Below are 17,034 nucleotides of genomic sequence, written 5' to 3'. Positions count from 1 at the left end.
CGCTGATTATCAACACCTTACACGTGAGGAGAAGGATTTTGAATTCAATTCTGGATTTAATGGTGGAGCCAATGAAGGGAAGCAAATATAGGAGAAATATGCTCTGTCTCTAATCCCTGTCAGTACTCTTGTTGCAGCATTTTGGATTAACTGAAGGCTTTTCCGAGATTTTTTGGACATCCTGATCACAATGAATTACAGTAGTCCAGCCTTGAACCTAAAGCATTTGCTTTTTTCATTTTTTGTTTCTTCTTTCAGTGTCAGTTTGTGGCAACACCCTCGTGAACAGTCACACAGGAGGAGACAAGAGCACTGTACCCGAAGGAACTTGGCCCTGGATGGTAAGTCTTCACCAAAATGGAGTACACAAATGTGGAGGAAGCTTAATATCTGACAACGTTATACTCACAACTGCACAATGCTTCTCTACGTAAGTACACAAACAGCATTTATAATTTTTAATTTTAAAATATGAGCTGTTTGAGATTTGTCTTTTAATTGTGTCTTCAATCCTCCTGACAGCACCAGTCCAAATGCCAGTGAATGGAATGTGTTTCTTGTCTTAGACTCATAAATGGTTCTGAAGAGTTTGAGACATCTTTGGGTGTTTTGAACATTACAGTGAGCAAAATGACTGGCTCCAATATTGCACTATTGGAGCTGTTTGAATCAGTCAGTTTCAACAATTATATCCAGCCTGTGTGTTTGGACATTAGTGATTCAAAGTCTTTCCCCATTGGTAGTCAGTGTTTGGTGACAGGCTGGGAAAACAAGAACAACAGCAGAGGTAAGGGTTTGCTGTTTTAAATAATTGCAGTGTCTGAATATCTTTGGTTGCATTTGCAAATATGACTCCTACAGGTGCTGTTCTTCAAAACATGAAAACTCAAGTTGCAAGTTGTGGCAATCTTTTTGATTCAGATCAAATTTGTACTCACACCATGGACCTTCAAGAGGTAAAAACAATATTTATAATTGTATCCTAAATGTGCTTTGGACTGATACTTTCAGGCTTGGTGTTGTTGATCACTGATCATGAATCCTGTTTTATATCCACAGGGAGGTCAGGGCAGCCCATTGCTGTGCAAGTCAGAGTCATCATGGTTCCAGGTTGCTGTTGTAACAGTCTGTGAAAGTAGACTGAGCCATGGAGATGTTGATGTCTTTACCAAAATCTCAAGATTTGGGTCATTCTTAAAAGGAGATTATTGATGAAACACCATCTGTTGCAACACTTTTAACAGGAAGTTCACCTGATTTCTCCAGTTTCCTTATTGATTTTTTTTGCTGTCCTCATTATCTCCTTGTTCCTGTTGTCATGATTTGCTCTTGTGGGTGGTTGGTGTAGTTCATTATTACAAATTACCAACAGATGCCAAAAAATCTTATTAACACCCATTCATATTTACTTAATGTAGTTAGATGCTCAGGTCGATATGAAGATAATTATTCATGTGAATATTTCTAATGAAGTTTAAAAAATCTTTTTTTTTTTTATATTTTGGAGTGTGATGGTATGTTCTCTAAACAAATTATACAGGAATATGTCTTCTTTGTGCATTCTGAAGCTGTTGTCTACTTAAAAATTGTATAAATCGTGTAAGAGCAAAATTGAAATGTAATTCTAATTACATACTTATATAATAAACATTGATAATCCATCCATCCATTCGCTTCCGCTTATCCTTTTCAGGGTGGCGGGGGGCGCTGGAGCCTATCCAGCTGTCAGTAGGGCGAGAGGCGGGGTACACCCTAAACAGGTCGCCAGTCTGTCGCAGGGCCAACACACAGGGACAGACAACCATTCGCACTCACTTTCATTTGCACATTCACACCTAGTGACAATTGGATTATCCAATTAACCTATCCCCACAAGATGCATGTCTTCAGACGGTGGGAGGAAGCCGGAGTACCCGAAGGAACCCACGCAAACACTGTTGTGCGGCAACAGTGCTAACCACCGTGCCACCGTGCTGCCAAAAAATGATAAAATAATGTTATTTTTTTGTTGTTGTTGTTTTAGATAACTCAGGGCTAAATATTGCATATTTTGTTTATTTGTGAGCAAAGCCATTCACATTATCAGTAGTGATGTGCGGATCGATTCCTCCGATACCAGTATTTATGTTCTAGAATGATTCTCACATTAAAATATCGATATTTTAGTAATTTAGGGTAAATTTGTAGTTTACCATTAACAGGAACACAGTGGAAAGTAACTATATCATTCAGATTGTCTACATTCGAAGGAACTACTTCCTCTTCCGCCTTTCATAGTCATGTGCGAAATACGGCTGCATAAATGTCTCGCAGCCCCTTGGCGTGCGCACTCACAACAATGGCTGAGCGTAATTGGAGTCATGTGCGCACGTATTTTACCTCCACAAACAGCTGAGATGGTTTGCGATTACATGTGGCAAAAAAGGGAGGTGTTGTAGCCACACCACTAACATTGTCAAAACACCTCAAAGTAAATCATATCACAGAATATGGATGAGCGTATGTTGAGGGACAGGTGCTGCTAGGGCGAGACAGACGCCTCTCACTGAGTCCTTTAGTGCTGCAGGCAGGCAAGGTGTTCAAATAGCGCACAACTTCAGTTTTTTTATTTCTATATGATGAACTCTGCATTATTAAGTGATAAGAACAAGTAATCTGTTGTCCTGTAATCATTATGATGCTATAATTTGAGATACAATAAATAAAATAAGTTTTTGCACAAAGTATCAGATCAGTATCGTCGATACCACCCTGAATTTTACTTGGTATCGGATCGGAAAGGAAATCAGTGGTATCACACATCACTAACTATCAGTGACAGTTTTAACAAATTACAGCTTTTTCCACAAGTTAAATGCTTTTAAGCATATATACTGAATTTCAATAGATTTACGTTCATTTTCTGTGATTAAAGGTGTGTCTTTGCAATGGAAGTAGTAGTGGTCCACAATGGAAGCAGGTACATGGTGACATCTGGTGGCCAAAAATATGAAGTGCAGCTTGAATCCACAAATAAAATGAACCGCTTCATTATGCTTGCCACTCTGCAGAGTTCACAATTTTGTGGGCCACCGTTGTGTTGCTTTGAACATGTATTTTTGGGCGGTGAAAAAATTATCATATGTATTTGTTTAAAAATTAATTTGATCAATAAACTTTCCTTATTTAAACATGCCATGGTGCGGTCTTTCTTTGCCTGTGATTACTTGATGTTGGTAAATACAATAGATGAAAAATACATATAATATACATATAAGACAGCTAAGACCTGGCTCTCTGTAATAACTGGGAAAAAGACCAAAATGCCAATGTAAATTAATCATATAAAATGGTTCATTTGTGAGTCTATCACTGAACATTTATTTGTGATAATACGATAATGTGGAAAAATGTAAAAATGTGTGCATGACTAGTTGGGATTTAAGTTTACAAACTGACAGTTACTTAACACAATGTACCACTGAAACACAGCAAATATTATTGCTGAAAATGGGTCTCTGCAGATATTCCTTTGAAACTCATTCATCATTTATGATAAATGTTACTTTTAAACATTCATATTTCTGATTAATTTTAAAAATATGAAATAAATTTCAGCATTTTTAGAAAATAAGATGTTTCTAATTCACTTCAAACTTTTGAGCTGTAGTGTAGAATGCAGTGATAGTGTATGGCTCTGGATTATAGTGGATGATATAGGACTATCAGGACATGGAGAGACGATAGACGCTACCAGAGCTTCAGGTTTACATGTGAAGTCAATGGAGGAGCGCAATGAAGCACGACTGGGTGTCGCGCGAAACTTCAGAAGCACATTTGCATCGCGAAAACGCTTTTCTGCCTGATTCGCGCAACCAAGTAGTGCGACTGACAAGTTTGAAGCTTGAAGTAAAATACGTGCTGCAGTTTATGTGGGTGCATTTTGTGCATTTGCGCTTATCGCGTCTACCGCTGGAGTTGGAAAAATCTGAACTCCAGCCTGCAACATCCAATCAGGAGCCTGGTGATGTGATGCTCTGACCTATTTCAAAGAGGCAGGTCCAGCCGAAGCCATTCATTCTATCAATCAGTAGTTTTCTGATGAGGCAGGCTCTCCAGGGCAGAAACAATGTTCTTATTTTTCTCCTCATTCTCCCTGAAGCTTTTCCAATTTAAGCTGGGTCCTTTTATATTTATGTTTAATGTTTTTCTGTTTGAGTATCTTCATTTTATTTCAAATAAATTTTTGTAATGACTTATGTGTAAAGCGTCCTTAAGTTTACACTGCTGCTCTAGAGACGCTCTCTTCAAATGCTAGATCGACAGCTGCCATCTTGCAAACATACCGTCTGGCACTACTTCCTCCCACATTTCCGCTTCACAGGCGTGAAAATTGCACATTTTAAAGCGCCACTAGTTTGCTTTGGACCCGCTTCGAGGTGCGAATGTGCACGCGACCAGCTAGGGGCCTCTGGCGCTTTTTGGTCGCGTCTATTGCGTTCGGTGTGAACGCACCGTTAAAACATTATGAACTGTCTTGTTGTAGAGAAAGTGGAGTCTTTCATCCTTAAAATGCTACCAACATTTCTGATGAAAGAGCTAAAAATATAGTCTTGGATTTGAAATGATGACAAAATCCTCATCCGATACAGACAGATACATACATACAATAAACAAGTTTGAGGTCAGATTAAAAAGTCATTGTTTTAAATAGTCACTCTCGTATTCAAAGGTCACACGGTCATGTTACTTTTAAACATTTGTATTTCTTTAAATTTCTGATTAATTAATAAGTTTCCCTACAAATCAAAGCAGGGAACACTCTTACATCACACTGACTGGAAAAACCTGTCTTTCATTTTTACCTCTAAAGTTTTATCTGCTTTTGCCCTCTCACTAAATATTGAAATAGTGCTAAAAATACATGCCAGAGTGTCATAGTTCTGTTTGACTTACCAGTCTTTAGAAATTACATAAAGTTAAATTATGTTTACAGTCAAAATCATGGAGATACATAGAAGATTTCAAAGAGTTAACTAATACTGTGAAAGTAGACACCGGCGAGGACAGGTGGTGCTTTAAGTAGGGTAAAGCTGGAAAAACGAGATTGTCTTTTTCCACATCTTGAAGTTCAGGCTGCTAAAGAATCTGCTCCTCTTTGTTTTGCATGATATAAAATGAATACTGCTTTATGTCTGAGATGACATCTTATCCAGTACACTGGATTCATTTAGATGTGGAAAGACATTTCATTGTCAGCTCATTAATTAACTAATAACAAAGATATAAATAAAATACACAGACCATTAAAATAAAGGTTAGATTTGATTTTAAAGGCCCAATCTTTCTTGCTGGACTTACAGGCTTGAAAATCTACATAAATATATCCTCTTAAGACAAATATCTAGTGGTGGTTTCTTATTTACAATAGGTGCTCCAGTTTTATGGTCCCGAGTCTTGAGGACCTCGACGACCAGGTAGGAACCTTTGTTACAGATCATAGCAAATGACTAGGCAAGGGAGTGATTTGAGACACAGCAAGCTGTTGTCTATTTAATTAATCAAATGTGGTAGCATGGACATTTCTACACACCATGTTCACCCCTGAAATTATCAGGATGGTCTACATCTGTCATTCAGATTAGATGTACAGCTACAAATGTCATCATTGTTACTCTGCTGAGGGTGCACCTGCAGCCGTCCCTGGATCATCTTCTGTCATTTCAATTATCATCTGTTTGTATTTACTCTTGAAAAATCCAGCCTAGAAGTGAATGAAAAAGCACATAAAATACAGCAATCATATATTAGAGTTCCAATAAAAATGTAACCAAGCTGACAAAAAATGAGAAAAAAAAAACTTGTAAACTTTTAATTGAAAAAAGTATAAAAAGAGTCTTTCACCTTATACAGGCTAGCGGTGAGTAAAGCTAGAAAAGCCAACCCTCCCAGGGATCCTCCAATGATCGCTTTGGTGAAATTCAGCTTAGGATACACTTCTACTTCTGCCTCAATCTGACAGATGAAGTGACAGAATGTGAATAAAATTAAAGCTCTTAATATGCCAAACAAAAGAAAATATTGTATAATCACCTTGTGAACAGGAGGATTGTTGTCAGACCCTGCTGAAAAGTAGATGTACTGGTTTTTGTCATACTCCAGACTGGCAGTGCTGGTCAAGAGGAATTTTGGCAGACTGAAGCCCAATCTAAGGGAAAAAAATACATCGCGAGTTGACCCTAAATTAGATACTGTTTGATTTAACAGGTAAATAGTTATGTATCTAAACATTTAGCAAACAATCCAAAACACATTAATTTAACATAAACTACCCATCCATTACCTGCTCTATCCATCCTGAACTGAGGTTGGCAGAGATTTCATACATCCTACTCTCCCGTATTCCCATGAAAGTGTTGCACTTGAACACTCTGCACTTGGCTACAGAGCAGTCCTGAGAATGATTTAAACAAGACTGAATCCAACAAAAACTGTGATAGCTGAATTTGAGATAGGTGAGGTGAATGTTAAAATCTAAAAGAGGTTGAATTTCAAAAGCTCAAGTGCAGAGGTATACTTACAACCACCTTATTTTTTCTGATCTGAGAAACAAAAGTTTTGACAGGTGGTTCTTCGTCAATTCCTCTCTGACAGTCTGCAATCTGAAATACATTTAATTCAGGTATGCTTGGTTTTGTCCCAATTATACCACATCCATTCATCCATTTAGAAATGATGGGTGACTCAAGACTTTTGCACAATACCTGTAGACTGATCAAATTCACCCAAATGTCTTTTTTACCAAGCTTCACTGGAATCCTGATCACCACAGTGAAATTAAGTGCTCTGATATCATTTGTAATCTGATAAAGAAAAGGACAACCAAGCAATACAATTAGATTTAGATTATACAGAACATATAAATGCACATATATAGATTTATACAGAACTTATATTTTGACCTTAATTGATTGCTGGACTGGTTTCTGCAAATCACTCCTCCCAAATGTGAAATTGTTGTAGCTGAGAGAGCTAAACAGACATATTTAAAAAATTAAATAAATACCATGTAATACAACATTTGTTAATTTCTAAACGATGCTTTTTATTTCAAGTGGAAGAACCCATACCTTTCAAATGTCATAAAAATGCTATATCTCACATCAATCGATTTATTTTTATAGAGTTCATTTGTAGTGGCATGCTCCTGATTTCCACTGAAATGAAGAAGTGAAATGATTCATATTTTATCTGTGGGACTATACAAAAATATACCAAAGGAACAGTACCTGGTGGCATTTGCAGTGACAAAGAGCTTCCTCTCAAGCTGACTGTTGGTGTCAATCCCATAGGAGACAATGAAGGAAGCCTTAATTGAATGGAGGAGACATATCAAATTGCGTCATCTCTTTTTGCTGTAAACAAAACTATAAAGAAGTGAGAGAAAGATATTCTAAGCAAAAACACCTTAGTTTTGTTCTTGAAAATTGGTTTGTGGATAGTGCAGTCTGTCCTTCCTCGTGATAAACCATCTTCACTGTCCAAAGAGTTGCACCCAATTCTTCCCTTTGTTATAAAAATAAAATTACTGCTGGATGTATTGGAAGAGCAGCAGATCAGTGATGAACTGATACAGACTTGATCCTGATGCCTTACCTGCTGAATGGTGAACTTCCTGTAGGAGAGTCCAGCTGGGTACGTGAGAATAACACGACTGTTGTAGGAGTTTTCTCCTCTGTTCTCCACTGTGACTGTGACATCCAAAAGCTCATCAATGCCCACTTTAACCTCTGAGGATCTGTCAGAGTATTAAGGAGGATGAGAATAAAGGAAAAGGAATACAAGCACAAGCAAAACAAAGCTCTATACATGAGCCTCACCTGGTGAACGTAAAATCCACTTTAAGGTTATCAACACATTTGTTGTCAGTGCCACAGTTGATGTCAAACCCTAACTGTGGAAGAGAACATTTTGGAAAACATATTTAAATGATGAATGACTTATTCCAATTAGCACATTGTATGGGGAAATCCAACAACCAATTTTTTCATTCTACCATCTCGTGGAGGTTTTTTGCAGGGAAGAAAACAATTTCTGATAATATTCTTGATCCACTTCTGGACAACTTTGATCTCAGACACAAGCTGTCATTCTAAGTTAAGAATTGTGTATTTTGAGCTCTTTTTTTAATTGCTTTTTGTTACTACTGCATTAGTCTTTGACTGGTAGTACAATTAGCCATACATTAATATCCAATAGTAATTTTCTTTCTGGTGGCGGAAGAGAAATAAAATGATTACTTAAACATTAAAGCCTTTTACTGTGCTCCATGGTGGACATAGAGAGCTGGAAATACAACAGCTGATCACTTATTCTTATTATAATTCTTTGAAGTCTGCTTAAATCCAGCTAATCTTGGGATGTTGGACTACTTTGTTTACTTTGTTCTTTTCATCCGCGACACCTTAAAGGCCGGTCCGTGAAAATATTGTCACACATTAACTGGTCCGTGGCGCAAGAAAGGTTGGGGACCGCTGCCTTAGCTCACATGATAGCTGGTGGGCTAGTGACTCTTACAGGAATAACACCTTGACCCACTCTTTGTTTCAAACTTTGTTTCACTCTTAAGGCCATTATATAGGGAGCGCATTATAAAAAAGGAATGTGTTTTTTGCAGAACATTTGTATTCAAAAAACAACTGTTTGTTACATCTTTGTATTTACGCCCAAGATATTGAGCTTGATTTAAAATAAAATAAAAGCTGCAAATTTGTCCAACAAAAGGTCGCCGTGAACATCTACATTAAGAATGAGTGATTTCGAAAAATGTTTTAATGCACAAAATGTTTGCATGGATTTTACATGTTCAGTTTGTAAAGGCCTTTAGTCTTTGTTTTCCCCATCAGATGCTGTAAATCCTTTTGGATGACAGAAATTTTTTCTGGAACTAAAAAGACGTTCAGTGGCCTGGATCACTTAGAACTGACACTTTAACTGAGTTTAATGGTCAATTTCATGTCAATAATTTAATTAATTAATTAATACGAGGGAAAGACTTAAGTTGTTTTCTTGGCCCAATTGTTTGTTAATACACTGTGTTTAAATATTACTTACAGGATAAATGGTTGTTGTTTGAGCCTGTGAGGAAAGACTTGGTCTGGGATTTCTGTTGATGGACAAACCATTAAACATGAATTTGAGTTCATTGGAAAGAGAACTAAGAGCATCTTCTGGACAGGCCTGCAAAAAAAGAGCAATTTGGTTTGTATTCAGTGTTGTAGGACTCTCTGAACTGAACTTTGATTGTTTGCATTGGTTTTTTTTTGTTTGTTTGTTGTTTTTCCTGATATTATTCGATTTTTACCTCAATAAGTAACTTTAGAGTTGAACACTGTCGTCTTCTTAAGACCACAATGACTGATCCAGATTGTTCTTGTTGTTTCCCACTGGCATAAGCTCGGTTGTTTGGAGGTTTACGTGTGGCATCCAGTGTTATAGTATAATTAATCACTGCTTGAGCTGGAATAAAACACAGTTTGGATTCAATGCTACAAATGATGGGCAGTGGCTTTGTTGTTGAATGATGTAGAGTAGAATGATGAACCTGTGTGGACTGCAGACACTCTACTCATGGTGAAGCAGACTGTAGCTGTGTTCTCCAATGGTTTTGAACAGCCTTCATTCTGAGTAGGGATTTGGTTTGGGTTGAATGACACCTCAGCTTTCACCATTACTATGGGTCTTGATCTAGAAATGAACATCACAGGAAAATACCACACTGCATTTTTTACAAACCACTACTGCTTAAAGGTTTTTGATCATGCATCATTTGTTTTTATCTAATAGTTTATATCAAAGTGTCTAGAAATGTCATAAATTATTGTAATAATTAAAAAAAATTATTCATGGAATTCATTCTAAACTTTTAACCAGTGGGGCATTCATTTCTTTTATTTAACAGAAATAGTTAATAGAATTAAACATGGACAGTAATAATGCATGATTGGACTGTCTTGGACTTACCTCAATAAAACAACTTTGCCCTTTGAGCCCACCGCTAAGTCAGGCAGTCCATCACCACTCTGGTCAAAAGATGATTGACTGATTGACACGCCAAAGAACTTCAGTCCTGACTGGACCTCAGAACCAGTAATTCTCTGTGTACATGAAAATATTTGATATTCAAACTGCAGAAAATGACTTTACATTACAGATTAGTTTAGTCATCCTCGTGAGTTCTTTGATGTTGTGTACCTGTGAGTAAGTAGGACTGATTCTTCCTCCTCCTTCACTGTTAAATATGTAGATGCTGCCTTCACCATTATTCTCCAAAGGTGCTCCAACTGCCAAATCCCTGAATCCATCTGAGTTTAGATCAGGCAGCACAGCAAGAGAAGAGCCGAACCTTCCCTTGACAGCTGCACGTCCTCTTAGTATTAACGGATCATCAAAATTACACTCCACAAACTAAAATGACGAGAGTGAATATTATATGAACATTAAGAAAGTTGACAAATAAACCGATTAATTTAACTGCAGTAGATAAAACTGTGATTTACCAAACCAGTTAATCTGCAAACATAAACTCTTCCCTCTCTATCAGGCTCCATGTACATTGGGGCTGATATGAAGATTAGCTCAGTGATGTCATCATTATTTATGTCCATGGCACACACCTCTGCCCCGAAATATTCACCAGTCTGATACTGTGTAAGAAACACATTATTGATGAAAATAATCAGATAAATGAAAATAGTACAGTTTTGTTTATATATAGTCTAAATATATTTTACATTGTCATTCAGGTCTATCACTTTATACTGTACATACGTACCTGCCATGGAAAGGGCTCAATCTTTTGATTTCTAAAGCTATCTCTGTTAACAGCAAACACAACTCCTCTGTGTTTATATCTTGGAGCACCAACAACTGTCACTGAGCCACTCCAGGATTTAGCAATTGCCATGGAGTAACCTAGAATTTAATAGTCAAGCAGTCTTCAGTTAAAAAAGTAAAAAATAGTCAAATATAGTCATACAGAGAATTTATAAATATTTTCATTAATATTTAAGGTGCATGGAAGATGTTTTTGTCTTGAAATGTTGTCATTTGTGGTATTTCATATTTTATGTGACATAAAGCACAATCAAAAACAACATGACTAACATTAAACACCTAATTAAAGCATACTCTTCCTCAGCCTTTGGAATCCTTACTCATCCTTTATATGTTGTCTATTTTCCAAACTGATTGGGGGAAAGAATTACAGCACAGCTATGTATATACTACATGATCACATGTTTATGTGTTAGTTGTTACCAAGATAGCTGTCAGGCTCCAAAGACACGTCCTCATATGTTTTCACCTTCTGGCCTCCTGTTGTGTATTGCACGTAGCCTCCCTTCCACTGGTTTGCACCAACAATAGACATCTGCATTCCCTACAGTGCAGACAGAAATGTACAGAAAAATAAATGTGTGAATGTTTTATACAGTGCATTTAAATTTGGAGTTTTGTTTGGTTTTCCTTTCTTTTTATCACTTGACTGTCTGAGTTTAAAGTGTTTTAAATTACCTCAGGCACATAAACTGCACTGAATCCCTCTTGAGACATTTCCATTTTCAGTGACTCTCCACTGGTTTGTGATCCTGTAACATGAAAATAATAAAAAAAGAACTTAAAGGACAGACTGTGTAATTTCAATTTGTTCACGACCTGAAGGACTGATTCTAGACAATCACTTGCTCTTTATTAAAAATATGTCATTTATGTGTTGTTTAACACACTAATGTAAAGAGATAAAAAAAGGTGAACATCTCTCAGGCCTTTACTGCAGGTGGCTTCAGTTGCTTTAATTTTTATAGCTGGGATGTTTACAGAAATTTTAACAAAGTTGTAACATTTTTTAATGTTTGTACCTTCGATAGAGAAAATTTTGTCCTGTAAATTCTGTCTTATTATTTCAAGGGCGTTGAAGTCCCTAACTTGAAATACGTGTTTGTCTGACGGAGACGATGCAATGGTTTTCAGCTCCTGTTCTGCTGCAGGTTTATTAAATGCATTCCCCACCTAGAAACACACACACAGCTTTTACTTTACTAGCACCCACACAGTCCTCCTCATGAAGAATGGTGCCTCATTTCATTAGTGTCAGAAAATTAGGTTAACTTTACAGGGTCATTGAAAGGATTAACCTTTTGAAGAAACTGGTACAGTGTAAAACTGAGCAGGTACTTACCCCAATAGCAAATCGAACAATCTTTTTACTCTCAGCTAGCCTTGCTACATATGGTAAGCGATGTGAGTCATGAGATTCTCCATCAGTAATAACTATCAGCACCTTCTTTGCATTTGATCTGGATCCTCTTTGTGGTGTAAAAACATTTTGGCTGATGAATGAAGAAAACAGTTTCAGTTCATCTTTCTTTACAGTGCATCTTTTAGATGTTGAAGAGAACTGCTTACATAAAAATCATGATGCCTTCTTTTACAGTATTTTTGCTAATATAACAAAGAATTATGATTTTTTTTTTAAAAAAAAAATAAAGCTCTACAAGTTATCTCTAACCTCTGACATACTTCATTAACTGTGAAAGATGTGTAACATCATGGCAGCACTTACACAACATGTTCGATGGCTTCAGCTGTGTAAGTTGCTTGGTCTAGTTGTTTTATTCTATCAATGTTAGATTCCCATGATCCAGATGAGAAAAAATTATCAAAATAGTAATGGACCTTTGATGAAGTAGAGAACTGGGAAACAGAAAACTTGAAAAGAAAAAAAGTACAGAAAATCAATCATTCCATCAATTATGGAAATAAAGAAATATTTAATATTTAATGTCTGTTCCTCACCTTTGTATCACTTGAGAGAAAAGACCGAACCAGATTTTTCACAAAGGTCTTCATTGTTTGAAAATCTTCGCTATATACACTCCCTGAACCATCCAACAGAAAGGCAATGTCTGCTTGCAGCGGGCATTCTGCCAAAAAGATGGGTACGAAATGTAGTGTTGAGCAACTTTAAGTGGCCTTTCTTTGTTAGGAAGATTCACACTTTGGTCCCATTTGCCATTTGAATCTTTGGTGCACGCTTATTTGTGACTTGGGATGTTTATATAACTGGGAGTCAACTGCCTTCATAAATTATGTTTGTGTTGTAATATGATTTCTGAAACTCTTAAATCTTACCCAAGCTAAAATCCTAATAATTAAAAATAATTGAAAAGTCAAAAATTACTACTTAAAGCAATGAAAACTAATCTCAACCTATTAAAGTGACTCTGGGGGGTAAAATGAAACTGAATTGAAAATTCAAAACATAATTAAAACTAATTAAAAAAAATATTTAAAAAAGCACAATAACTGCAATAAATCAGCTTCAGACTGTTTAAAATGTATTAGGTTATTGGGTCACAGCGATTAATTGTGTGAATGTGCAGTGACATAAGTATTTATAGATTCTATTATTATTTTGAGTTTGTTTTCACAAACTTAGTATCCTGTTACCTTTGACAGAAGGTGGTATGGGACGCTCAAATCTATTGGAACGGTTTATTTGAAAGCACACTCCACTGTACATGGTGATACTTTTGCAGTCCTTTGGAATAGTTGGACCGCATGCCTCAAAAGAGAAAAGATCAAATTATGATGAATCAAGCATGCTGATTATTCTTCCATTCCAGTGTGACACGTCTGCAGTTCACCAACTCACCACAGCATTTTGGGTTCCAGGATCACTTTTCATTGTCAAACCAAGAGACATGTTGATAGCAAAATCTGGCTCTGTATTTAAAGCATTGAGTATATATTAAAACACTCATAAAATAAATGTTGGAGTCACTAGAAAATACATTTTATTTAAATGACTGCCACTTTTCGTACCACATTACAAAGGGAAAGAATGCAAAATACACTAATCAAAGTTCACTATTACTGTGTCTGAAAATCAACAAAAAATAAATAACCTTTAGCAAGAATTAATTAAACAAACAATTACATTCAATTAAGAGTTTTGTTATATCATGAAATGGCAAATACTTAACAATGCATTACAAACTTGCACATTTCAGTTTTTTTCTCTAGAAATCCACCTTATCTGCAAATTAATCTAATTAATGTCATATTCCAAGATCTCAATACTTGAAAGATACTGTCAGAGTTTCAGGATATTGTTGTAAAACATCAAGAAACTACCTACCTCGAAATTGTATATTTAGGCAGTTTTCACCAGAGATGGTACACCTGTATATTCTCCCCTTTCTGTTTTGTGAATACTGTTCAAGTGGGGCACTGACAAGCAAACTAAGGAGAGAAATCCAGACATTAGAAAACATTTTGGTGAGCAAAGTGCAGTGAAAAACCTCCAGCTGTTAAGCATTAGTGGTGAATGTTATAAGCAGGCAATTGTAAACCCATATTAAACATATCTATGCTCTGGCTTACTCGGATTGTCTTTGAACCACCTGGTAGCCAAAACCAGCAGCAGAGTTCCTCAGGGTCTTCCAAGCCACGGGATCAATATTGAAACTAAGTGCAGCATTTAACACTGATAATTAAAGAAAGAAAAACATTATTAAAGCTTATTATGGAATGATAATGTGATTTATTTCAACAGCTCAGCCTTCTGTGTTTCTTTAATTACTAAATTAATTACAGGGGGATCACACTCCTCAGCCTCCCTGGGAAAGTCTATGCCAGGGTGCTGGAAGGAGAGTCCGTCTGTTAGTCGTACCTCGAATACAGGAGGAACAATGCGGTTTTTATCCTGGTCACGGAACACTGGACCAGCTCTTTATCCTCTCGAGGATACTTGAGGGTGAATGTGAGTTTGCTCGACCAGTCTACATGTGTTTTGTGGACTTGGAGAAGGCATTCGACCGTGTCCCTCGCGGTGTCCTGTGGGAGGTGCTGCGGGAGTATGAGATGTCTGGCCCATTGCTACGGGCCATTCGATCCCTATACAGCCGTTGCAAGAGCTTGGTTTGCATAGCCGGCAATAAGTCGGACTCATTGCCGGTGGGTGATTGGCTCTGCCAGGGCTGCCCTTTGTCACCAATTCTGTTAATAACTTTTATAAACAGGATTTCTAGGCGCAGCCAAGTGGCGGAGGGCTTTCACTTTGGTGGCCACAGAATCTCATCTCTGCTTTTTGCAGGTGATGTGGTTCTGTTGGCTTCATCTGGTGAGGGCCTCCAGCTCACAATGGAACAGTTTGCAGCCAAGTGTGAAGCAGCAGGAATGAGGATCAGCACCTCCAAATCTGAGGCCACGGTTCTCGGACAGAAAAGGGTGGAGTGCCCACTCCAGGTTAGGGATGAGTTCCTGCCCCATGTGGAGGAGTTTAAGTATCTCGGGGTCTTGTTCACGAGTGATGGGAGAAGGGAGCCGGAGATCGACAGACGGATTGATGCTGAAACTGCAGTCATGTGGACGCTGTACCAGTCTGTTGTGGTGAAGAGAGAGCTGAGCGTAAAAGCGAAGCTCCCAATTTACCGGTCGAACTACACCCCTTCCCTCACCTGTGGTCACGAAGTGTGGGTAGTGACCGAAAGAACGAGATCGCTCAAACTAATTATTAGGTATTTAAACAGTATGATGCACATACATACGTACACAGTATGAAAACTGATCATTATAATAGTGTATACATTTGCCCTTTTACAGTACTGAAAAAAAGGAACTGAATGGACAATCACGCCATTGTGCACATACATCCTGTCCTCCTCAACTATGTCAGATTCATCAGTTTATATCACACACACACACACACACGCTTAACACAGAAAATGTCTGAGGTTTGTATTACAACTCTACAAATCCAAAATTTAAATTAAAATCAGCAAACTGTGATTTTTTGGGATATTCAAACAATACAGAGTAGCAAATACTTTGTCACATGATTAGGATACAGGAAAAATCAAAAGGGACTGTCATTTCAGTTACCAGCAAACAAAATTACACTTTTTTGGGCATGACCGGACACATCTTTCTCTAAATAATCATATAATATGGTGCTAACTTTGCATTGTTCCTGGCTTCTTGCATCTTACATTGTTCAACAGTGAAACATTTACAGTGAGAAATATAAATGTAATAAAAAAATATTGCTCATCATTATAACATGCTGTCAACCTTTTGTCAGGACAGCCTTACTGTGGTCATTATGGTTTCAAACACACATTTCTGCAGGTAGCTTTGTTTACAGAGGATGAAATTCAAATAAGAAATAAGTAAATTGCCACTAGCAAAGTATGTCTAGAAGATATAGTTTCACTTCTAATTTGTATTACCAGTACTCCAAAAAATCTTTTTTGGGGTGAAAACTGTTGCCACAATTTTGAAAGACAAAATGAGAAGGCACAAACTTGCCTGACAAGAACAGCATAGCACTGATGATCCAGTCCATTGTGTTACTCCCATGAAAAAAATAAACTTAAGTGTGATTTTTTTCTGTTTCAGTGTGACTACTCAAATGAGCTGTTACTTCTTCTGAAAGTGCTGAAGGAGTTGTTGAAACTAAAATGCAGAATGCACAGAGTGAATGCTCAAACTTAAGACACTCATTTAGAGGAACTCTAATGTAGGAGGAGTTAGAATACTGATATCACTGTCTGTTATATGTGACACACAACACTTTGGTAAACTATTTAAAATTGATGTGACTGTTAAAGCACAATTAAAAACAATATCACATATACTAAAAAGATTGAATAATCTATTACTTTCTGGGCAACCAGATGAAATCATTGCAATCACAAGTAAAAACAGGAAGAAAGCTGACAGTGTAAATGTTTTCAGGGGGCTTTTGCCCACTGGTAGGCAATTTGGCTGTGGGTGAGGAACCAGACAAAGAAGAAATCAGACGACCCTTGTCACAGAAACACTAAGGAAACAGGCCTAGGGAGGGTGCTTCCCATATGGAAACGATATATATAAATCTTATAAAGTTTTTATCTGTCTTGTATGAAACTTGTATGAAAAGCATACAAGAGTGAAAACACATAAGATCCCTTGAAGAATTATACAATGAAACTTGTAGGTTTTGTATACTTA

General features: G+C 37.1%; 2 protein-coding genes across 2 annotated transcripts; one reads left to right on the top strand and one right to left on the bottom strand.

The window, feature by feature from the left end:
* Positions 1 to 586: 586 nt before the first annotated feature.
* On the top strand, positions 587 to 1,212 carry LOC113018181 (tryptase-2-like). Its single transcript, XM_026161239.1, has 3 exons — positions 587 to 787; positions 922 to 956; positions 1,060 to 1,212. Exons 1-3 carry the CDS (start codon positions 631 to 633, stop codon positions 1,210 to 1,212), a joined length of 345 nt encoding a protein of 114 aa, XP_026017024.1. The 5' UTR covers positions 587 to 630.
* A 4,129-nt stretch (positions 1,213 to 5,341) lies between these two features.
* Positions 5,342 to 14,519, bottom strand: LOC113018178 (integrin alpha-X-like). Its single transcript, XM_026161236.1, is given in 30 exon segments — positions 5,342 to 5,743; positions 5,884 to 5,994; positions 6,073 to 6,168; positions 6,170 to 6,187; positions 6,323 to 6,433; positions 6,561 to 6,641; positions 6,744 to 6,842; positions 6,942 to 7,011; positions 7,110 to 7,196; positions 7,269 to 7,348; positions 7,447 to 7,545; positions 7,636 to 7,777; positions 7,860 to 7,933; positions 9,094 to 9,219; positions 9,344 to 9,498; positions 9,584 to 9,726; positions 10,003 to 10,136; positions 10,234 to 10,446; positions 10,539 to 10,685; positions 10,814 to 10,953; positions 11,299 to 11,419; positions 11,554 to 11,627; positions 11,898 to 12,048; positions 12,218 to 12,368; positions 12,602 to 12,747; positions 12,835 to 12,962; positions 13,489 to 13,603; positions 13,694 to 13,764; positions 14,180 to 14,283; positions 14,425 to 14,519. Coding segments are annotated over 28 exon segments (3,156 nt in total). The 5' UTR covers positions 13,745 to 13,764; positions 14,180 to 14,283; positions 14,425 to 14,519; the 3' UTR covers positions 5,342 to 5,650.
* Between the last annotated feature and the right edge of the window lie 2,515 nt (positions 14,520 to 17,034).

This window comes from Astatotilapia calliptera, unplaced genomic scaffold (assembly GCF_900246225.1).
Source record: "Astatotilapia calliptera unplaced genomic scaffold, fAstCal1.2 U_scaffold_49, whole genome shotgun sequence".
In the NCBI taxonomy this organism is placed as follows: Eukaryota; Metazoa; Chordata; class Actinopteri; order Cichliformes; family Cichlidae; genus Astatotilapia; species Astatotilapia calliptera.
The sequence above is the reverse complement of the archived record's forward strand: the minus strand, read 5'-3'. Positions and strand labels throughout refer to the sequence as shown.